The sequence below is a fragment of the Rhinopithecus roxellana genome, chromosome 3, assembly GCF_007565055.1.
Source record: "Rhinopithecus roxellana isolate Shanxi Qingling chromosome 3, ASM756505v1, whole genome shotgun sequence".
Lineage (NCBI taxonomy): Eukaryota > Metazoa > Chordata > Mammalia > Primates > Cercopithecidae > Rhinopithecus > Rhinopithecus roxellana.
The window spans coordinates 42,241,153-42,265,216 of NC_044551.1; the positions used below are offsets into that span (position 1 = coordinate 42,241,153).

General features: G+C 46.5%; 1 protein-coding gene across 5 annotated transcripts in view; it reads right to left on the reverse strand.

The window, feature by feature from the left end:
* Positions 1-24,064, reverse strand: part of ABLIM3 (actin binding LIM protein family member 3) — a 120,040-nt gene that overhangs the window by 35,658 nt on the left and 60,318 nt on the right. For all 5 annotated transcript variants that reach the window (XM_010386848.2, XM_010386847.2, XM_010386843.2 and 2 more), the window contains exons 6-8: positions 18,434-18,560; positions 14,816-14,909; positions 8,612-8,699 (exon numbers count right to left, since the gene is read on the reverse strand). In XM_010386848.2, the coding sequence (XP_010385150.1) occupies positions 8,612-8,699; positions 14,816-14,909; positions 18,434-18,560 (309 nt within the window). The remainder of the gene's footprint in view (positions 1-8,611; positions 8,700-14,815; positions 14,910-18,433; positions 18,561-24,064) is intronic.

Sequence of the window (24,064 nt, forward strand, 5' to 3'; positions counted from 1 at the left end):
CACAAAACATCACTAAAGAGCTTCCAAACACCACCTATTCCCCGATTACCTATGGAAATAAAAAATTGAAAAGCACCTTCATCCACATAAACAAATGCAGTAGATCCAAAAATGGAATATTGTTCAGCCGTAAAAGGAATGACCTACTGATACATGCTACGATACGGATGAACCTAGAAAGCATTATTCTCAGGGCAAGAAGCCAGTCACAAAAGAACATATATTGTATGGTTCCATCTGTATGAGCCATACAAAATTGATAAATCCATAGAGACAGAAAACAGATTGGTGATTGCCAGGGGTTGGGGGAGAGGGGAACGGGAAGTGACTTCTTAATGGCATGTATGAGGCTTCCTTTTGAAGTGATGAAAATGATTTGGAACTAGATAGAGGTGGTGGTTGTACAACATTGTGAATGCACTAAAAGCTACGGAGTTGTACACTTTAGAATGGTTAATTTTATGTTATGAGAATTTCACATTAACAAAAAAATTTCCCACTCCTCTCCTCCCAGCAGGTGAACTGCTTCTGTAGACCAAGGCACTCTGTTGCTTCTTTGTTACTGAAAGTGCCAAACTTGGCAGGAGAGAGGAGTGAACAATGCTGTTGAATCTGCCCTGTAATAACAACAATGTGATCATTATAATCTTGGGCGTTAGTAAATCTTTACTGGTATCAGGCACTCTATGCATAATTTGATGTAATCTTCTTAAGGGGTTCCAATCCTGGCTATATCACTTACTAGCTGCATCGTCTAGAGCAAGTCAGTTGCCTCTCTGTGCCTTGGTTTCCCTATTTATAAAACAGGGATGACAACAGTATCTGCCTCATAGGTTTGGTTTGAGGATTAATGAGTTAATCCATGCACAGCACTTAGAACAGTGTCTGCCTATGTCAAGGACTATATAAGTGTTGGTTATTGTTGTCAAGGACTATATAAGTGTTGGTTATATTATTGTCTCCTCTCTTCTACCTACAAAAATAATCTGTGTGCCAGGATCTAGTTTGGGGAAGGGGAGAGCAGTAAAAGGGAGACTTTAGGGGAGCAGGAAGCTGGGGCCTGGGTGAGCGAGGGGGCTGCAACACATGGCAGGCTGGCCATGCAGGTGGAGTCACTGAACAGAAGCCTGGCTTGGTTGCCAGCACACCCTCCTGGGAGGTTGGGCTTGTGCCCAGGGACAAGGGCACCTCAGGAGAAGTGGGAAAGACCAGCTTGCCTGGAGCTGACATGATGAAGTGGGCCTGAAGCTTAATAAAGAGGCTGCAGGGAGAAAAGTGCTTAGTTACCATGGAGAATATCGGGCAGGATGAGGAGAATGGCAATCCCGAGGTGCCTTGTAATTCACAAGAAATCATAGGTGCTGATAATAACAGTTGGGTCAGTAATTAAAGTATATTGAGTGCTTAGTATGTGCCAGGCCCTAAGTATTCTTATTATTCCTATTGTTACTATTATAACTAATATTTATGGAGTGTCGATGCCAGGCCTTGTGTCACACACTTTACAACAATAGTGCTTAAATATGAAAAATAATAACTGCCATTTATTGAGTACATATGCTGCACCTTATGCTAAATATTCTTAAATATGATGATAATATTGACAACAGCAAGCACTTACTAGTGCATTGCATCATGGGAATGGCCATTTCTATATAACTGGCTGGTTATCAGGAGCTCAGACTGGCAGAACCAGCAGTGCTAGGCCCTGGGCTGAGTCTTTACCATGCATTCATTAGTTCATTTAATCTTCACAGCAGCCTTGTGAGATGGAGCCTAGCCTCATCCCTCTTTACAGATGGGAAGTTGGGGATTAAGGAGCTTGGATCCTAACCTGCTTGTCCATCTCTGTCTCCCTACCCTGGCCTGGGTGTTGGCAACAGGTCCTCAGACTCTCTGAAATTTCTCTGCTGAGCCTATCGGGACATGCTGCCTCTCTGTGCTGATGGTGGCTGGCCAGGCCCTCTGGCCCGCTGCACGGAGGCAGCCAGTCTGGGCAGGAGAGCATGAGACCAAACATAAAAAGAAACAGGGAGAAGAACAACCTGATGGTGCTCATGGGCCCCTCCACCCAGCTGTGCTGCTCCTAGATGCTTCTCAGTTCTGTGAGCTGATCAATCTTCTTTTGCCTAACATAGCTTGAGTTAGGTTTCTGTCACCTGAAAAGTCTAGACTAATAAAACGTCTCATCGAGCTAAAAGCTGAATATCTGACAAGTTCTTGACTTGCCCAGCAGGCAATTTTGTTTCTCAGAAAATAGAGGAAGTAAGCCGGGAAATTGCTACTCTGGACCTAATTCTGACCAACATGGACAAATTGACTGCTGAAGTCGATGTGACATGTGATAGGCGAGAAAATGGCCACATCGGCATGAGTTTGTGGTGACCTGAGAGAGGAGAAGCTGGAAACAAACTTTAGAAATACAAACCTTTAGTTACTACACTGTAATACTTTCTATATGATTCAAGATGCTTGGTAACCCTTAAAATCTAGAAAAAAAAAGGCAGCTCATCAAAAATTAAAATATACTCTATTTAAAATGAAATATGCTTAGTAGAGTCAGACTTTAGGAAGTATCAATTTAGTATAGTAACAGAATATGTCTGAAGAATCTAAAATTAGGTAGCAGGATTGGGGAAACATAAGATTTAAAGTTTTTACGCGTAACTCCTACAACCTAAGCTGTCAGTAGAGAAATCGAATTTAAAGTAATAATGCTAAACTACGAAATTATAGCAACCAATACTACAATAGTGCCTTTTAGAGGGTGGTTTCATGAAATGCGTAGATGATAACTGAGGGCTGGCGTTCCACAACCCATCACAACGGGAGGCCCTCACTTGAACATCTCTTAGCTTAGCGCACCTTTTCAAGAGTTACATCCCAGCCGTGCCAGAAATACACAGTTCCTGAAACCAGGACCTTATATCCTCTGAGCGAAAAATAATAATAATTAAAAAAAGTAATCTGAAATAGATTCAGTTACACAAGAGAAGGGTTTGTTGTAATTATCAAAACAAGCCTTCGAGATTCTGTTTCGGATTTGTGTTAACACAGAACCAAGGCGCTTCACTTTATTTTGGCCCATGGACACCTCTGAAAATCTGACGAAAGCTATGGACTCTCTCCCTAGAGAAACAAACCTAGCATGCAAAATTTAGTAAGCAATTTCAGAAGACTTATAGAGTTCAAAAGGCTGACCATGAACCAGTTTAAGAATTCTGGTGATAGATATAAGAAAATTGCCTCCAAGCAATTTCAGAGGATTCATAGAATTCAAAAGGCTGACCATGAACCAGTTTAAGAATTCTGGTAATAGAGAAAATTGCCTCCAAGAACGCTAGCAAGACAGGTCCACCTTGGCCAAGTGGCGTATGCTCTTTAAACTTTCAATCTCATCCTCTAAAATGAGGACATTAATAGTTTTTAGCTGATAGGGTTGTTGTGAGGATAAAATGGGATACTGCGTTTGAAACTCTTAGTACAGTACTTGGCACATAGTAAATGCTCAACAAATACCAACAAATAATAATTATATTATTAACAATAATAAAATGATGGTATTTTATTATTAATATTTTTATTATTAATATTATCATTATTATTGGTGAGACCTACAATTTGTTATAATACTTTCCTTTAGCAGAGCAGGGTTTGTCCAGTATTTTATAAATGATTTCCTGCCTTGTGGGTTTTAGTTAAATACACAAATGATAACAGAGAATTGTTTAAAAATGTGCAGCTGAACTTGCGTAATTCCAGGGTTGTTGTCTCAGGTCTTAGAACAGGGGGGTATTTGGTGTAGACAGAAGGGGAGAAGAGTCTATTTTCTCCCTTTTCCTGGGTACAGGCACATTTAGAACAAGAGCAAAATTTGTCTCGTGAACCACATGTGGGATTTTAAAAAACTCTCACTGATCCAGTAACTGCAACCTCTGGGATTTCAGTGTAAGTTTTGCCCTGAACCTGCAGCATTTTGGCCATTATTTTGCTGCACAAAATGAGTGACCTAATTTCCTGATGAAGCCCAAATGAAGGGTTTGGATAACAAACAGATTAGATATTTGGCATCTTTACAAACACAGTTAAAAGATTGAATACACAACAGAACTTAAAACAAATAAAACTTGCTCTTGTCTCCTGGGGCCCCAGAAGTTCTCCTCCAGACAGACGTCAGACTTCTCCCAATTAGAGCCCATCAGAAAGCCATCACATAGCAATTAAAACACAAACAAACTCACCCAAAGAATCTCCCAAGGACCATTTGCCAGTACCATGCTGTGTCCAGCTCCAGCACTGACAAGGCTGGGTTTGTAAGCTTTGCAGGCATCCCAACACTCTTCCTCTCTTATATAAGTTGCTTTATGGAGTCCCCAGTGCCTTCACATTCACTCTTGCCCCTAATGTTCATGAGGGTCTTGTGGCATATGGTGCCAGGTAAGTGGGCCTGCCTCAGGTTCTCTACCTTGTACTGCTTCCGCCCACCCAGGGAGGGCCTTTGCACTCGCTGTTCTCGCTGCCTCCTCAATCTTCCTGCCCTTTTCAGCTTCCCACCTTCTACTCATTTTCAAGGTCTTGGCTTGAAATATCCCTTTTTAGGGGCACCTTCCCTGGCTTCCCAGACTAGAGCAGGGGCTTTATAACACATGCCCATTGTTCCAAACTTTCTCTGTGCAGCACTTGTCACATCTTGTCATTGAATGTTTACACTTCTATTTGGCACTGTTGGTTTCTCTTTCTGGAGAGTGAACTCCACCAGGGCAGCCAGCATGCTTGCCTCACTCATCTCTGAATGCCCAACATGTAGCAGAGAGCCTGGCACATAGCGTGGTCCCCAGTTTGAGTGGATCAGTGAAAGACAGTGATGCTATCCTCATTTTACAGGTGAAGGAAGAGACCCAGAGAAGGACGTCACTTCTTAAGGCCACAGCCTATTAGTGGAATTGCTGATGCTTGAACCCAGGAGTCCTGGCTCTCAGCCATTTCTTTACACTCCTGAGCTACCCAGGAGCAGGGTTTTCTTGCCACTTCTGGGGTATATCATATTGAATCCTGGTGTCCCCACTTGGTGAGGGTGTCCAAGGCCCAGATCTCAGCAGTAGCAGAACCCCCACAAGACACCCACAGCCCAAGTGAGCTTGACTCTAGCACTGCTTGGCCTGGTCCCCCTCATTCCAGGATCACTTAGCATTCTTTGAGGCAAGTCCTTGAAGGCCCTGCAATTACTCCCACTCTCCCAGGAGCCAGGAGGAGAGGGATGGGGATAATTAATGAGACGGTGACAGGCCTCTCTTCATTACTAAGAATATCTCCCACCCTTGGAGGCATTTCCGCTGTAGGTTTAATGGTGCATTCTCTCTCAGGATCTTAAAGCTGTGCACTTTACTTCCTTGCTTAACCCTTTCAGCATCTGTGGGAAGCTGGACGAGTGAAGGCACTAACCTGTGAGGCTGTGAGCTCCATGAGGGCAGGGCCTTTGACTGATTTGCTCACTGCCACACCTTCAGTTGTGAGAACAGCAGCAGGGATGCAGTAGACGCTCAATAGATATTTGCTAAATGAATCAACTGGGAGCTTCCCATGTGTCAGGAAATTACTACACCTATATCTCATAGCAACTGTTCTCGGTCTATTTTACACATTAGGCAGCCAAGGTTCAGAGAGTTAAGAGACTTGCCCAAGGTCAAAAACTTAGTAATCAGTGGAGCCAGGATCCCTGCTGAGGAACTATGGGTCAAATCACCAAACACGGAAAGACTAAGATTAGGAATTCAGGCAGGGAGGCAAAGATGTGGTTTACTCTAGTGATATCCAGGTAGGGATGAGAATGGGAGGGCAGTTTCAATACTAGGAGGTGTGTTCACCAGGGAAGGAGGAGAGGAATGTTGTGCAACAAATTTTCAAGCCAAGTGCAAACTCCAGGTTCCCATGGCAGTCAGGATGAAGGTATGGTGCAGGTTGCTGAGCCTCGTAACACTGGGTCCTGCAGTAGGAATCACTCAAGAACCCAGGCAACGAAGGATTGGTGTGCACAGTAAGGGGCAGGGACCGGAGTATCAGGCAGCGCCTGGGTCCTGGGGGTAAAATGGAAAGAGCCCTGGAGGGAACTGAAAGGCCAGGCCCTGCTCTGCCCCTACATGCTCCCATTCTCACACAAGTCTCTTCCTTTCTCTGGGTCTATTTTCCCCATCTCTGCAATGAGGGTTGGCACTTTACAGTTTAGAGTGACTCTGGGATCCTTACGCCTCCAGCATCAGTTCATATAAGTAAGTAGACAGCATCTTAGAAATGGTCACTTTGTTTAACCTAACATAGGAATTCCTGCTCCAGGATTCTTAGCAGATGGCACAAGTTTCTGTTGGGTAGCTCTAGGAAAGTGGTTCTCCATTGAGGATGATTTTGACCCCCTGGGGATATGTGGCAATATCTGACACATTTTTGATTGTCAGTGGGAAGAAGCACATGGTTGGCATCTAGTGGGTAGGGACCAAGGATGCCACCAAATACCCTACAATGCACAGGACAGCCCACAGTGTCACCAGTGCTGAGGCTGAGGAAATCGGCTGTAGGCACAGGGGGACTCATTGCATCTTGAGGGAACTCACGGCTGTGGCCATTGTGGTTAGGACAAGCTGATACTGACACACTCCCTGTAACTGCTGCCCTGGCCTTATCTACTTGGAGGAAGGGCCCTAATTCCTTCTCAAGACGGCTATCCAATCACAGCGACTCCACCAACGACATTCACCTGTGGAGGGAGTACGCATGGGCCAGTGTCAGTGTTGGGGGACCAGTGCCAGGAGCACAGGACCTTAGGGAGGAGGCCAACAACTCTCATACAAGCTGGAGGGGACAAGGGGCAGACAGAGGGCTGTGGGGATGTGGGGAGAGGGGACTGTGTTAAATTGTGGGCGGGGTTGGGGGAATCTTGGGTGTCTATGAAGCATGTAGTGACTGAACTGGGTCTCAAATGATAGGATTTCCAAAGAAGGGCACAGGAAGACAAGATAAAGGGCCACGAGTTCATTTCAAGGCCAAACAAAGTCTTGCCACAAGGCCCAGTTCATCCACCCTGCTCGCCTCCCAGCTGCATCTCACCTCCATCCGCACCCTGGCCACACAGGCTCTGCTCGCTCTCATGCACTCACCATTTCTTCACCCACCTCAGAGTCTGGCAAGCTCTGTCCTCTCAGTTTGGTGCATCCTATTCTGCGTTTTGTTCAGTGCTACAGTCTGGATGTTTGTGTGTCCCCCACATCCATATGCCAAAATTCTAACCCCCAAGGTGATAGTCTTAGAAGGTGGGGTTTTTCGGGAGGTGATTAGGTCATGGGATCAGTGCCCTTTTAAAAGAGGCCCCAGAGGGCTGCCTAGCCCCTTGCATCATGTGCGGACACAGAGAGAAGGTGCCATCTCTGAGAAAGTGGGCCCACATCAGACACCACATCTATTGGACCCTTGGTCATGGACTTCCCAGCTTCCAGAACTGTGAGAAATAGATTTCTGCTTATAAGCTGCCCTGTCTGTATCTCAGTCTGCTCAGGTTATAACAGCCCGGATGAACTACAACACCAGTTAACACCTGCTCATGGTCTGGATCTCAGCTCCTGGCCCTTCTTCAGGGAGCCCTCCTGGATACTCCTCCTACCCCGTTATGTGCTCTTGAAGCCCCACACTTCTCTCCTTCATAACACTTATCACGGCTGACGTTTATTTGTGTGATTATGGATTAATGCCCATCTCCTTCAGGGGACTGTAGGGCTGGGTGAGCCTCACCATGGATGCTGGCACAGAGCCTGCACATGGCAGGGCTCAAGGAATAGTCGTTGAGTGGATGAATAAATGATCAAAAGTCGGTTTTGGCAACTCAGGTGTCAGGTATGTTCAAGGCTACAAAGGAAGCCTGGGACCTCCGCAAGATTTTAAATGCTAGGCTGAAGTGTTTGTAGCTAAATAGGCAGACAGGGAGGGGCCCCAAAGAGCAGAGCAGTGCCAAGAGCACGTGATGCCCTGGGATGGTGGCCTGGGTGGAGGGTAGAGGACTGAGCAGAATCTGGAGACTAATTAGGAGACTGTTGTAAGAATCCTGGGGTAAGAAGGCTGGGAAGCAGCAGAAGGAAAGCAGCTCTGGTTAGCTTTGTGGGGACGACTGACACTCCTCATTCCTCTGTGCATTCTAAGAGTCCCTGGGAAGCCCCGAGCAGCAGCCTGGCATGAGGCTGTGAGATGTGGGGAGAAGGAGGTGGAGTAGAGGCTGTGATGCTATAGACACTTTGCAACCCAGGCATCCCTCTGAGGTTCTCTGACCCCTTGGCCCTGTGCAGCTCAGCTTTCCACCCCCAGGCAGAGCCAGGAGAGTCTGCTCAGAGCACTGCCAGGAAAGCAGGCCAGCTGGACAGCGGGTGGAGGTGCACAGAGACGGAAGGCAGATTACATGTCACTTCATATTAGCTACACCGGCAACCTTCCCGATCCACCCAGAGAGGGGCCAATTAATTGCAATTCTGAGGACAAGCCAAAAGCCAAGATAACACTGAACCTGAAGGAGACTGCATCTCCTTTCCAGTCATGAGCAGATCGGAAGGCCTTACAGAGGGTCAGATTTGCTTACCTGTGAGGTACATCTCCTCTCCTTCGGTGAACATCTGGTGGCAGCGTACACACCTGGCACAGGTTGGGTGGTAGTGCTTCCCTCCTGCCTATGGAAATGAAGAGATGAAGCAGGAGGTGAGAGCCAGGGCTGCTGTCTAGCGGGGCAAATTGGGTTTCAATCTTCCCTGGGTACGTTAGTGTTGTTCGCATCTTCATGGCCCTAAAGTCGGTTGGAGCTACCCAAGGGAGTCCACAACCATCTAAAAGCCCAGCCAGGAAGCTTCCTGATTCATTCCATTGGTCCCTGATGGCAGTTCAGGGGACTTCCCTGAATACCTGCTCTTCTATTCTGACACTGGGAAGGACCCTTCAGAGGCCACTGGTCCAACCTCCTCATTTCCAGAGGAGGAAACAGGCTTGCTTTGAGGACATTCCAGCATTTCCCCAAGTGAGGGGCCCTTACCACCAATGTTACATGAAATGATTTTAAGTGGTACATGAACTTGGGATTTAATAACATTGGACCAATGGAAAAAAAAAAAAAAAGATCCTTTCAGTCCTCTATACATTCTTCTGATTTTGTCAAGGAGGAAGTACCAGTTCGGTGCTCATGTGTCTTTAACATCTATCCAAAACTTACGAATCTGCCTTTTAAAGAATGAGAACAGGTGTGAGGCTTGGAACCTCCTCGTGCAGTAGAATCTAGCTAGAACTCTATTTTCAGGTTACATGCAATATGGCAAGTGATACTGGCTTTCCTGTTATGTCGTATATAAGTTTTCTTACATATAAGGGGGCCAACTTCAAGACAACTTAAAGTATTATGGAAGAATGAGCACATGAGGCTCACAGGCATGGCAAAAATTGTGAGACTGGCACACAAAAGACAGATTTTTAGAGCTCAGTGGGTGATTTACGACCCACTGTAGAACCCCAGATCCCCATACCAGTCCTGTAAGTCTTGCACCTGGGTGTGTCCAGCCCTACCCCAGCTCACCCCAGTGTGGCTTTGGTGAGTGCCTTTCCCTATTTTCACTTTCCTTCCCCATCACTATTTAAATTAAAAATGAAAATAATTTGCAGCTGCAAAGACTTCCATGAGGGGAAGAAACAGCCCCTGAGAAGGGTGTGCCTCAAGGGTTCACCGCAAGCCAGCAGCATGTTGGGTCCAGATCTGTGTGAGCCAGTCACCAGCTCAGCACTCGCTTCTGGAGTCACAATTCTGACACCAAAATCCCAGCCAAGAGGGCTTGTTGTAAAAGGGACCTTGAGTGGCGGCTCCAGCATTTGTATATGCAGGAGCTTGGTGCAGCAATTGGGCTGGCAGGTGGGCCTTGTTTGAAGAAATATTTTGCAACATCAGGGCAGGGTTTTCTTTGCGGGAGGGTAATGCCCAGGGGAAACTGATGGATGTTAGGGGTTCTTAAAGGTCCCTGTCCAAGCCGTCACTTGATGTGATGCTAATGGGTTCCTTCCAATTCAAAAATTATAATTGCATAATAAGAAGACCTATTTCCAAAGTTAGGTGTTTTTTTTTTGTTTGTTTGTTTTTTTAAATGTGGGGGCAGTGGAAGATTGCTGAGACGGGCTTGCCTATTCTGGAGATATTCTCTCTATCCTAAAAACTTAGCAAGAATGTAGGAAAGGCAGATTTTTACAAAAAGAAAAAAATCTCCAATATTCCTTCTTTCCCCCCGTTTGTTTATATGGCCTCGTACCAATGAGACAGTGTCCTTGTCATCATCAAAGCAAATATGTTCAAACTTTTGAAGGAGCCTGCTAATTTCCCAAGCTGGAATGTGTGGGACTGATTCCTTTGTACCATGACAAGGATAATCGGTTTAATTAGCAGCCTCTTCCTACTCTGTGTCTCTTTATCATTTTGATTATAGACCTGTTTTCCAGTGTGGCAACAGCGCCTTGGCAAAACTGAAGCCTAGCATTTTCCTAAATGTCATGCCCCACTACCTCGCCCCAGCTGAAAGAGGCTTCATGCCCATTTCAGCACCCCCAGTCTTGGATGGTGTTGAAAACGGTTTGAGCAAAGGGAGGTTAGGGCAGCCAGCACCCAGAGTAAGCAAAAGCCACGTCAGCTAGCTGAGATGAACCATTTTGTCTATTAGTGAACTGTAATCAGGAAAACAGTAAAGAAAAATGGCAAAAAATTGGTACCTCAAAACAGAGCCCTATTTGAGAGGACTGAAAATGGCAAACCAGGTTCAAAAATGTAGCAACAAGTAACAGGTTGTGGTCATTTTTGGTGAGGAAACAGACAAGGGTGGAAGAGTGACAATGACAGTCATTGAGCTCTGTCACTGAGGAAGGGACCATGGGGTGGCCTAGGGAGGAAATGGGAAGGGACAGGATGAGAAGAGAAGGAGAAACAATTTAATTGAATGCCTGCAGTGTGCCTGACGATGTGCTGGGCTCTGCCTTGGGCCACTGTTGTTCCTGCATGGCCATCATTCTTTCCTTCTTCTTCCAGAAATAGTCCCAAGCCTTTCCTTGGTGGGGCTACCTCTCCTCCATATCAGTCCACAGGGTTAAGTAGTGCTGACCCCACCAATGAGCATATTCCAACTTTGTGGGCACAGTTAGCGGTCCAAGGATGGGCCTGAGATTGTCCAATGAGAGTTAGTTCCAGAATGCTTGCTGAGCTATTAGAAAAGAGAAGCTCTTTTTTCCATTGGGGATGCCGGCTGATAGAATCTAAGCCTGGGGCAACTGGTGTCCAACTTTCCCATCACCAAGAAGAACCTCCTGAGAATAAACTCAACCTGGAAGAAAGTAAGCCAAGATGGCTGGGGATTCTAAATGATTTTCCTTAAGCACTGGATCCAGCTCCTGGGCTTTTTGTTATGGAAGCTGAGAAACTTCCTTTCTGTTGCAGCCCAAAAAGTCTTGACTAGCATGTTCATTAGGAATTAAATGACAGTAGTATTGTCTATTGATAGATACAGACTAAGAGGACATATCTTGCTTAAGGCTTCGGGGCTAGAAGTGGTAAAATCTGAATTCAAGTCTGTTTTACTGCAGCCATGTCTACTTCCTGACATCATGCTAACTCGAAGGCCCACGAGTGGCTGAGAGCTGTGGGTATCAGTGTGGATATAGCAGCCTGGAGTCCTAGATTTTAGCTCTGTCTCTACCAGAAGTGCTGCTTGTGACCTTGGAAAAACACTGCATGTCTTGGTCTCACTTTTCTCATCTGTAAAATGAAGAGGTTGAAGTAGTTGATTGCTAAAAGTCTCTTCCAGCTCTAAGAAAAAAAAAAATCAATAAATCCAAGATGCTAATGGAGCCTTGTAGAAATGGAATCAATGGAAACTCAGTCACAAGAGCTGCCTGGGAGGAACAGTCTACCACAACGCTAAACAACGATAACTCTCGGGGAAACGGCAGCTGCCACCAACAGGATTTCAAAGCAGCTTGGAAATGCTGAACAAATTCCCATCTGCGGCCCCATCTGTAATCTAAGTTCTTTCTTTCTGGAAAGAAAAGTTTCCTTTTGTGATATTTCCCACTCCATTGACCCTTCAACCTACTACATTCTGGATGCCTCTTCCCCACCGTTCTGCAAAGCCAACAAACGACTCTTCTGAAGGTGACCTTTCCCACATCCAACAGCTTTTCCGCAGCCCGCGCAGTCCTTCACTGCTCTACAGTTTGACCAACACTCTGACCTCGCCATGTTTTCTGAAGCTCTGTCCTTTCACTGAATCCCTGATTCTCCTCCTATATCTTCCTCTGCTACCTCCTCAGTCTCTTTCTGAGTAGCTCTCACTGTAAGCAGCTGCTCACCAAGGTTGGTGTCAGCATCCTTCCTTGCTCTCTTTCCTCTGTCTTGGAAATCCTGAGTGGTGCTATTATTCAAAGCCTCGTGTTTATAAGATTGGCTCCTCCAGGCTGAGCTTTGTTCCTGAGCTCTGATACATATTTCTTTTCTTTTCTCATTTTTCTTGCCTCGGACAGGATCTTGCTCTGTTGTCCAGGCTGGAGTGTAGTGGTGCAATCTCAACTCACGTTGCTCCACCTCTCAGGCTCAAGGGATCCTCCGGAATGGCTAGGACTACAAGTGTGCACCACCACGCCTGGCTAATTTTGTTTTTTGCAGAGATGAAGTCTCACTATGTTACCTAGGTTGGTCTTGAACTCCTGGACTCAAGTGATTATCCTATCTTGGTATCCCAAAGTGCCGGGATTACAGGTGTGAGCCACCGCTTCCAGGCTCTGATCCGTATTTCTGACTGCCTTCTGGAAATACTCCTGGGACTTCAATCACAACTCATCCTAAATGGTACTTGCCATGTTTCTGCCAGATCAGCTTTTTCCCCTGTCGTCCCCAGTTCTGCCAATGACACCAGGCTTCCTATCCCTCAAAAATAGGTAATTCTCTGGTGCAACTTTTAGCTGCTTCTTCTTCAATCCTCATGTCTGCAAGCTGCCCCTCAGTTGCAGAGTGACTGGAATTCTACTTCCATAGGGCTGGGCACAAGGGTGGCTTCCCTCTTCATTGCTACTGTACCTCTTGAGTCCTTCCTGCCTGGGTCATGCAGGGGCCTCCTCACTCGTCCCTTCCCGCTTCCTTCCTTCAAATGTAGCCTGTGTACATTATCACGTCATCCTCCCGGAAGCCCAGTTCTAACCAGGACGTTCCTGCCCAGTCTCTCCACAATGCTCCCTTGCCCAGTGAGTCACATGTAAACTCCACCCTGGTATCTCAGGCCCTCAGAAACCCACCCCCAACAACCCTTCCTGGACTCATGCCTTGTCCTCTGCATCGCACTCCTTACGGCTCTCTGGAGATGCTTAAATGTTTCCCAGCACTGTTCATTTGTTTATATCTCATTGTCTCTGACTCTCCCCATCAATTCTCCACATAATAACCAGAGAAATCTTTTTAAAAACATGATCTTATCATGTTAGTCCTTGGTTTTAAACTCTCCAATGGCTTTCCATTGCACGCAGTATAAAACCCAAACTTCTAAACATGGTCTACAAAGTCCTACATGGTATGCCATATATGATATACTCCTATATTTCATCCTCCGCTACCCTCAATTTGTAGAATTCAGCCACACTGGCAGACTGGGTCAGCTATTGTGAGCAGAATCATTAATTCAGCCAAATCTGGACCCTTGGTTGTGGTTACCATGAGTGCTGTGTTGAGAAAAATCCTGCAGCCACAATTCTGTGTGGGTTCTCTGTTTTTGAATGGGTCAAGCTCATTCTTCCGCTATCTCTTCCCACCTCAGGCCCCTTCAGGGATGGCTCTTTCAAACTCAGGGCTCTGCTTCAATGCATGCCCTCAGGGAGTTCCTTCCTGGTTGCTACATCCCCTCCTGCTGAGTCCACATGTGGCAGCAGAATTGTTCTCAACAAAGCACTCATGGTAACCACAACCAACTGGCCAGATTTGGCAGAATGAATGATTCTACTTACAATACCTGATCCAATCGGATCCTCTAGCTATTGTTAGATGGAAAAACTGGGGCCTAGAAGTGCAAAGATACTTACTCAAAATCCAAGCAGGAGTTAGCAGTAGAATCAATATTAGAGCTCAAATATTCCTGTTAGGCTATTATTTTTCCTTTCCACTGAGCTCTTCCCTGTTTCTAATTCATCAAGGTGGGTGGTCCCAAAGTATAGGAAGATAGCTTCTAGACCCACAGGGTATAGGAAGAAAGGCCAGAAAGACCAGTGCACAGGGGCTCAGCAGGGCCTCAGCAAAGGTGTTGCAGATTGTCTGTCACTGCAGAAGGAGTCGTACATTGAAGGCTGGGGAGAGGCGTTGCCATGGTGATGGACCCGCCAAAGAAGGGCTTAGGGAGCAAGCTGCTAGACAAGCTGACTCTTAAATCAGCACATTACCAAATACTAAAAAAAAAAAAAAAAAACATAAAAAAGACTTCCATTCTCCGGCAGGGCTGGGAGGAAAATCCTAATGTCACTCTCTAGAAATCTGTCTGGGTCCGAATCAAAGATACAACTAATTTTCCCAGCACACTATTTTTTGAACCAGGAAGAATTTTGTCCACCTTCTCATTTTGGGGTTTCCCAGAGATCTCAGCAAGGTTATCTGCTGAAGGTCATGTAGCAAGCAAAGGTGGAGGAGGCAAACACTATAGAAAAAAAGGTGTGGGGTGACTTTCTCCTTCTGTGATGACTTTTTGGAGGCACAGGTCACCCTGCCACATCTTCACTGTTACTTATACCCACTCACCTCCAAGACTCTGCCACTGATGTATCGGTCACAAGTCTCACATTTAATGCCAAACTGGGCGTGGTAGTCAGACTCGCAGTAGGGAACACCATCCCTGCAAGAAGAAGTTCACACAGGATGAGGAAGCTAGAGAGGATCAGTGAGGGTGCGCATGGCAGTTAGATTCAGGACCTGCAGCCTGTGGTGACTGAGCCAAAGTTCGATGCTCCTCCTTTAATAAACAATTTCATCTGTATGAAAGAATCATCCGACTATGCTCCCAGATCAGTGTACGACAGGAAGCCTCCTGGGACCACCTCCCGTGTGCTCCATTTTTACCCAATGCTTATCACTTGGAGGACAGTGATAAGATTGTTATCTTTTATTCTTATACTACCCCCTGTGACTAATAGTCACTAACATTTCTTGCTGGTGTGTGCCGGGCTCTTTGATGGTGTTTGATGACAATCCTTTGAGTCAGAATTATTAGTATCCCCATTGTGTAGGTGAGAAAACCGAAGCATAGAGCACTTTAGTAACTTGTCCCAGGCCACTCAGGATGACCTAGAGCTGGGATTCAAACCCAGGTGGTCTGGTTTCTCACCCAGGTTGTCATGAGGATTAAAGGAGATGGGTCTGGTGTACCCTAGGGCTCAGGACAGTGCCTAGCCATATTGAGTACTCAGCAAATGGCAGCTGGAAGTCGCCATGATTGCTGAGAGGGGGTCTTTGAGGAGGACATTTGGTTCTCAATTCTCTAGGACTGATGTAGAGATAATTGGGGGCATCGGAGAGCTTAGCTTAGCTTCTGGGCCCTGCCTCGCTCTAATGACCAAGTCTGAACTCTGAGGAGAGAGAAACATTTCTTTCACTTTTGGGTGTTAAGAGAACTTGGCTCAGACACTGAGAGACCTAAAGGAGAGGCACATCACTTTTCCATCTCGAAGCTGTTGCCCTGTTGAGGTTGCTGGGGGTCCACCCTGACAGAAGCAGCAGTGAGGACTCCTATCTGACCAAGGTCTGGAGGTGTGACTGTGCCCACAAGGCAAGGACTTGTTTGTGAGCCCTTGAGACAAACCTCCCCCAACACTTTCAACTCCTCCCTTGCTCAATCAGGTTCTCACTCTGTGGGTGCAGGAGGATAGCTCTGCAGGGAGAAAAAGTCATTTGTTAGAAGGTGGATGTGATGAGCCAACAAGATTTGAGTATAAATGCCAACACAATCTCTTTTGGATCCATTGTTGGTGAGGCCTTGGGGAATTAGCAATACACAATTCTAAAAGAGGATGGTAAAATGAGTATTTACTGGGCACTTATTGGGTGCTAAGCACAGATCTCTGAGCCCTTACACAACCCTTTGGGTAGATTATCTTCTCTCCATTTTTATAAATGAGGAAACTGAGACTCTGAGCAGTGGAGTCCCTTGCCAAGGTCACACAGGCTGGGCTTCTACCCTCGGCATCTGATGCCTGAGCCAGTGCCTCTGAGCCCCTGCCACTCTGCCAGCAGCCAGGTAAGGGGCCCAGAGCTAGGCTGGAGAGATACCAGGTGTGGTAGGCAATCTGGGCTGGGCCTCCTTGAGAGGAGCTCTGAACAATCCCTTAAGTCCCTAGAGAATTCTGATTTAGGATTCTAGACTCAAGCACTCCTGGCCAGCAACGTACTAAAGGCACTCCTTGCTTGGCAGGCATAGAGGGGAATGCCAAACTCCTGCTAGCATGGCATTGAGAGCTCTTGGTGATGTGACCTCAGCTCACCTATGCAGCCCAGGATCTGGCTTCACCTGGGCACATATTTGAGCTCCTATACAGGATGGAGATTCCAACACTCACCTACCACCCTGGCCTTGCCCAGGCTGGCCACGCTGCCTAGAAACTCTCCTTCTTTGCATTTTTGAGTCTTACTCCCACCTTCCATGGAGCTCTCAGAGATTCAAGATTCTACTTCATGCTAGTTAGTAGTCATCTCTTTTTTCTCTGAATATTCACAGCCCTTTACTTGTTATCTTGGACACAGGCAGGTGTTGTTTGGCCAGCATCCATTTCCCCTTCTGCTGGTAATAGTACCTCACCTGGATTTCCCTCTGGAAGCCACCCCTTCCCAGTTGAGGTCCCTGTGGGTCACCAGGGGCTGCTCTCTGGCTCTAGGGTTCAGATCCTCTGGGTCACTGATTGGTCAGGAATGGGTATGTGACCTAACAGTAGCCAAATCAGAAGTAGCCCTGGGACGTTTGTTGGAGTTCCTGGGAAGGAGGCCACTTCCTCTGCTAGGCTTGGTATGAAAGCCTGGAGTGTTAGCAATCTTCTTTGCTAGCACTTGGGGAGGGCCAGGCTGAGAACTAATCCACCATGAAGACAGCAGAGAAAGACAGGGACAGAGAGAGAGAGAGAGAAAGAGAAAGAGAGAGAGAGAGAAAGAGAGAGAGAAAGAGAGACAAAAAGATAGACAGAGAAAGACAGAGACTTCTGAAGTACTAATGACATCCTTAAGCCCCTGGATTCCTCCATGCCTGAAGCCAGTGTGCCTCTGGCCTTCCCATTTCTGTGAGTTAATAAACTCCTATTTTTGCTTTTAGTTGAGTTGGAGTTGAGTTTTCTGTCGCTTAGGATCAAAAAGGTCTTAAAGAATAAAGCTTGTCTGGGCTCCTGATCACACATTCTCTGGTGTCATAATTCTTCATGAATGCAGCATATGTTTCCCGTATTAGAATACAGCGTCTTGACAGGAGAAGCATGTGCATTACAGTTCTGTGTGCTTGCCACTGTCTGGCATCAGGCCAGAGAGTAGCATCTAGAAGCATCTGGGGTCATGTGGTATCAAAGCTGTGACAAAGGGTCTGTGCTGATGATTGCTTTTAGGTACTTGAGTATATAAATGTGGTTCCTGGGGCCTAGCAACAAGGGGACGCTTGTCTAATACCACAGTGTGTGGGTCACTGGAGGTTGGCCTCTCTGGATACCTGTGCACCCATCACCTCCTCTCGTTTCCATTAAATTCATTCAGCAACTATATTACTGACTGTGGGTCAGGCGTGGCTCTCAGGGCAGGGGATATAGCAGTGATTAAAACAAAGCTCCTGTCCTGGTGGGGACAGAGATTAAACACTATTATTGGAGCAAGTTATTTACTCTCTCAAGTCTAAGTATTCAGGGGGGATAAATTCGTCAAAGGGGCAGTTATGAGGATTTAAAGTGATACAAAGTGGTGAGTTCCTTCTCCATAATTAAAGCACAATAAATGGTAGGTAGTATTACTAGCATTATTACAAAGTTACCAGGGATAAATATGTAATTATCAATGGTGGCAGCCTGTGTGAAGGAAACAAACAAGGTACTCTGAGGGCCCAAAATGGGGCAGTAAATGAGAGACGGCCAGAGGAGAAGGCATGGGGACCAAGACCAGAAGGGAGAGAAGGGCCGGCAGGTGTGTGAGGAACAGGGAGGGTGTCTCGGGCAGAGGGAACCCCCTTGGGAGGGTCCAACAGGGGAAAGAGGCTACTGGGAAAGATGCCATTTGGCCAGAGTGCAGCAGCAGATGGAAAGGAAGGGAGACGATGCTGGAAGTGGGCATGGGCCCGATGGGGCAGGCCCCACAGAATGCAGATGCCCAGGCAGCTGGGGCGGGAGCGGGGGGACCCACTTGCTGATGTACTCCCCGGTGAGGATGACGCTGCAGGTCTGGCACTTGAAGCAGCTGACGTGCCACTGCTTGTCCAGAGCCAGGAGTGACTGGCCGTGCTTGATCTCCTCCTTGCACCCGGCACAGTCTGCAGAGACAAGAGGACACTGCTGAGCAAAGCACCCTGGGCCGTTTGACCCCTGCTATCTCAGGCTCATGTTGAGGAAACCCCTCCCTGAACACCAGTGTTCCCATAGTTGCTCCCACCCTGACACTGGCAGCTGCCCAGAGGCTCTCCCAAGGGAGAGGAAAGGCCACTGGAGCCCTGGCCTCTTGACAAGGGGTCTTGGTGTAGGGGAGAAAGAAAGACCTCCCTGCTTGTCATCAAGACCACATTGTTCACTGAAAGTGGACCCTGCGCTGCTTCCAGCCCTCCTCAAATTGCTAACTAAGCTCTGCTGCTGTCCATGACCTTGCCATCTGCAGTGTCAGCATCACCTGGAAGCTGACAGCGTGCAGCATTGCAGGCCCCACCCAGACCTCTTGAATTTTAACAAGACCTCCGTGCAGAGTAAAGTTTAAGAAGCACTGCTCCTGGGGTTGGGCTAAGTATACATTTTTTCAAACTCTTAGGCTATATACTCAATGGCAAGGGCTGTGTTTATATTTTGTGGTTAAATCTATTCCTTTGCCTAGCACAGTGCTCAGCCCATAACAGGAACTCAAAGCATATTTACTGAAGGTGTATGAATGAATGGGCCTGATGGTACCCAGGCAACAAACAGAATTTCCACGCCCACCCCTTCCCCATTGTGCTTCACACATTAAACATGTGCCTTCCCAGGTGGCAAGGATTATAGGGTCTGATAAGACTGTCCCAAACCAGAAAGGTGCTCTCACTCCCTGTCATGGTCACCCTGGAATGTGAGTTGGGGCCAACAGAATGTGGGCCAAGCCTAGCATCAGCTTGTTGCTCAATGAATGTCTGGAGAGGGTCCGGAAATGGAGCCAACATCCAAGGCACTTGGCAACTGCTGGGAATTCAGGCCTAGCCAACCGGATGACCCACTTTGGAGGAGGAAAGGGTCATGGGGAAAAGTTGACCAGAGGAAAAACTTCTCTGTTGGCTCCATAAGACAAATGCACACTTGGGAGTAGTGAGGAGAGCAGAAACTGCATGTAAAGTTAGGGGATGCTGGCTGGACAGCCCTCACATCCAGCTGGGAGACTGTCCTAAAGAAAAGATGATGTGTCTGCAAATCTAGGAAGGGTGGTGGGTCCAGCTGGCTGTGTGGAGGGTCTGGGGCCCTGAGGAAGTGTTTGTATGAGTCAGTTCCCACACTACTCCGCCTCTTGGCTGTTGCCTGCCTTTCTAACATCCCTTAGTACAAATTGGGGGCAGAAAGGTCTCTACTTGCAAAACGCTTCAAGACCCAGGCCTTCAGATGGAGGTTGGGAGAAGAAAGAGTTTTGGGATTTATCTCTCTTCCTTTCTATTCTCCTGGGGTAAGTCTATAAGTCTACTTGCACCCCCTGCCCAATAATTAGACTCCAGAATGCAATAGCTTAGAGAGGTCAGGTACCCCCTTCTCTTTTATAGATAGACAGGGATCTGAAATGACTTGTCCATGCTCAGTATAGAGGAACCCAAGGACTGTAGACACCTGGTCAAGCTTTCTAGGCCACTAATACTGAACTTGTATCTCTGTGGGCCTCCCCAACAGGGCCTCAAAATTCCACGGGGGTTTGGAGCTCATAGAGTATTTGGTCAAACATCCACCCAATGCAGTAACCTACAGCATTCTTGACAAGTGGGCACCGCTCCTCTGCTTAATCACCTCCAGCAGTGGGCAGTTTAACCCCTCCTGAGGAAGGGGTGGTGAGGAAGTCCACTCTGCCCTCGGACAGGTATGATTGTCATGACTGTCTTCTTTATGTGGAGTGGAGACTTGACTCCTGTGACTGCTCCCATTCTTATGCATCAAGAATAATCTACCTCTTTTCCCATATGACAGTTCTTTCAAAGAATTAAAGACAACTGTAGTTTCTCTCTTCTTTATTCCTTACACTTTTTCTTGCTTGACAAGGTCATCCACTGATCAAATTCACTTGTGGATTCCAAGGAGACAGACATGTTATTGGCAAAGAACACAATTCTCCATTTCTTCAAAAAAAAACTTACTGCATAGCTGGATCCTTTCATGGCTACATTCTAGTAATGAAAATGAATCCTATCTCTTCAACTTTCAGTGGTACATCTGAGATGAATTTAGCCCCTTGAGTTGAGCTGTAGGAGATAGTACAGCACAGTGGTTAGAGGCTGGGCTGAGAGTTGGAGTGAGTGGTGGGAAGCTGGCCTAGGAGAGAATCCCAGCTCCTTCCCTTATGAGATGTATGGTCTCTAAGCCCAGACTTGCTCATCTGAATATCTTCCTTAAAACACTGGTGTGAAGGTTAATTAAAATCAGGCCCATTAGGCCTTAGCACAATGCTTGGCCCATATGTATCCAATAAGTGGTTGTTGTCATTATTATTTCACATCCTCCTGTTTTTAACCCACATTCTATGCATTACCCAATCTCTGTTCTGAAGCCAGGAGTGATAGTCCTTTTGTAGGGAAGCCTGCTGATTCTCTGTGAGAATTCTGGGATGTCTTCTCCATGTGGCTTTTCTTTTTATGTTATACTGCTGCTCCCCCATTATATCAGCTTCCTTTTTATTAGGACCTTTTCTCCCTCTTCTTCCTCCTTTTACTCTTGACCACCGGTGGAGCCTCAGGCATGCCACCAGGGAGCCCGTGGGTCTGGTGTAATAAATAGAATCAGGAAAACCACACCCTGTTCCAAGTTGGTGTCTGCAGAGCCAGCTGTCCACTCCTCCATATGTTCCTCTCGATTCCAAAATTACAGTCTTCAGCTGGCAGAATGTATGATGCTACCACCTGTTCCTCACAGATCCCTCAGTTATAAACTGAGGCCTCCTAAAGACACTAGACAGTCATTTTTATCTTTTTTAGACTGTGTCATTCATTCTATTTAAATCAGCAAAAATGAGTGGGTTTTGTGAGTCATAGCAAGCTCCGTACCTTGTTTTAGGGAACTAATCCAGGAAGACCAGACACTTCCCAAGTTGCAAGTCATGTCTCTGGTACAGGGTGTTAAGGGAATAGGATCTAAGGCCAGACTGGCTGGTCTCACATTCTAGTTCCATTATTCGTTATCTGGATGACTTTGGGCAAGTCATTTATGCTCACCGAGTCTCAGTTTTCTCATCTATAAAATAATTACTCTTATCTCCCTCATAGGGTTGTTGTAATGATTAAATGAAATCTTCTGTAAAAAACACTTAGTGAGGTGCTTGACAACAGTAATAATCTATGTTAGTAATGGTGATGGTGGTGGTGGTGGTATTGTTGGTGCTGACAGTGTTGGTGGTGATGATGACAGTGGTGATGGTGGTAATAATATTGGTGGTGATGGTGTTGATGCTGCTGTTGCTGGCGATAGTGGTAATAGTGGTGATTATGCTAGTGTTGGTGATGGTGGTGATTGTGTTGGTGGTGACAATGGCATTGATGGTGATGGTGGTGTTGGTCATAATGGTGATGAGGGTGGTGATGGTAGTGATGATGGTAGTGATCGTGTTGGTGGAGACACGGTGTTGGTGGTGATTGTGGTGGTGGTGTCAATGGTGTTGGTCATGATGATGGTGGTGATGGTGGAGAAGGTGATGGTGATGATGGTGGTGGTGGTGGTACTGCTGCTACTGCATCTGATTGTTCTCAATGAGGTTTTTGCAGTATTTGGCAACAGTAACAGTTAATCAGTGTTAGCAATGATGGTGGTTATTGCGGTAGTAATGATGGAGGTGGTGGTGGTGGTGGGGATGATGGTAGTGATCGTGTTGTTGGTGACAGTGGTGTTGGTGGTGATGATGGTGGTGGTATTGATGGTATTGTTCATGATGATGGTAGTGATGGTGAAGATAGTGGTGGTGATGATTGTGGTGACGATGGTAGTAGTGATGATAATGATAATGGTGGTGGTGTTAGTGATGATGATGGTGAGGGTAGTGGTGTGATGGTGATGGAAATGGTAGTGATGGTGGTGATGTTAGTGATGATGATGGTTATGGTGGTGGTGTGATGGCAATGGTAGTGATGTTAGTGATGATGGTGATGGTGGTGATATGATGATGATGGCGGTGGTGGTGCTGCTGCTGAGACTGCTGCTGATTCTTCTCACTGAGGTCTGTGCAGTGCCTGGAAATAGTAGCAGTCAATCAGTGTTTGCAATGATGATGGTTATTGTGGTGGTGGTGATGGTGATGGTGGAGGTGGTGGTGGTGGGGTTTCTGCTGCTACTGTTGCTGATTCTTCTCAGTGAGGTCGGTAAGGAAACATTTCTTCTTCCTGTGTTACAGAATTATTTTCTCTTGATTTTTCCTGAGTATTTTTCTTGGTCTCTTTGGAGTAGACACCGCTCCTAATTTTCCAAATTATCTTTATTTACTCTCCAGAGATGAAACGTCACACTTGTAGCTTAAAAAAAAACCAATTATTTTGTTCTTCTTTTCCTTTTCCATGATATGTTCTTTTTCTTAGCAATCTCTTAAACCTGGCTTTGGTTTCCTGTATCCCATGGGAGCTCAGAAGACCTTCCAGCACCCCATCTAGTCAGGAGCTACTTTGCATTTGCAGCATGAATAGTGACCACCTTTGGAGTAAATACCTCTGTAAAACATATCACGGATTGATGTCTTTACTTTGTGAGTAACAAGATAAGCTATAATACTAAGTATGCCCCCACTGGAAACTGCCCAGGTGCTCATTTTCTCCTCTTGACTCACTTTTTCCTCACCTTCTTCCACCTCCTAAACATCCAAATTATGGTGGACACATTTGGGAGCCTTTCTTTGAAAACACACTCACATGTGAGACTCCCACATTCAGTTGAAGAAATATCCCACCTAACACAGTAGGTGATAGGTGCAGCACAAATGCATACAGTAACACACAACTCAAACTAGGGGAAGTAACAACCGACCCAGCAGTCTTAATTGCAATCTCTTTTGGTGTGCTTTCTATACTAAACCTCCATGCCAATATCATCCCTCACTCTGTATTTATAGAGCATTTTATACATTGCAATGCATCCTAGTTTGATCCCTGAACTAATACATTTGCTTTCCCCAACACTCCTGTGAGGAAGATAGGAAATTCTATCCCTCTTTCATAACTGGGTAAACTGAGTCTCAGGGAGGCTTCGTGACTGCTTTGCAGCATGCAGAAGTTTGGCAGCCTCCCAACTCAGGCTCACTTCTCCCTCTCCTGCCTCACACATGGCCCCATCAGTCTCTGGGGTCCTCAGCACTGGCCACAGGGTCGTGGTCCCACATCCCAGCCTCCTTGTTTTTCTGTCACTCTGGATGATGCTTTCAAGGAGCTGTGAAGGATAACACTGTATGCACTCAGCCACCTTGACATGGAAACCTGGTTGGAGCAGCGATCTATTCTTGAGCATCATCAAGGACGCCAAAGGAAGGGCTGTGCATATTCCAGGAACAGATCCGATTTGGCTGAAAGGAAGAGCAGGCAAGGGAGGGAGCCTTCTCACTGTCTTTCTCCTCAGCTCACCACAGCTGGACGGACTC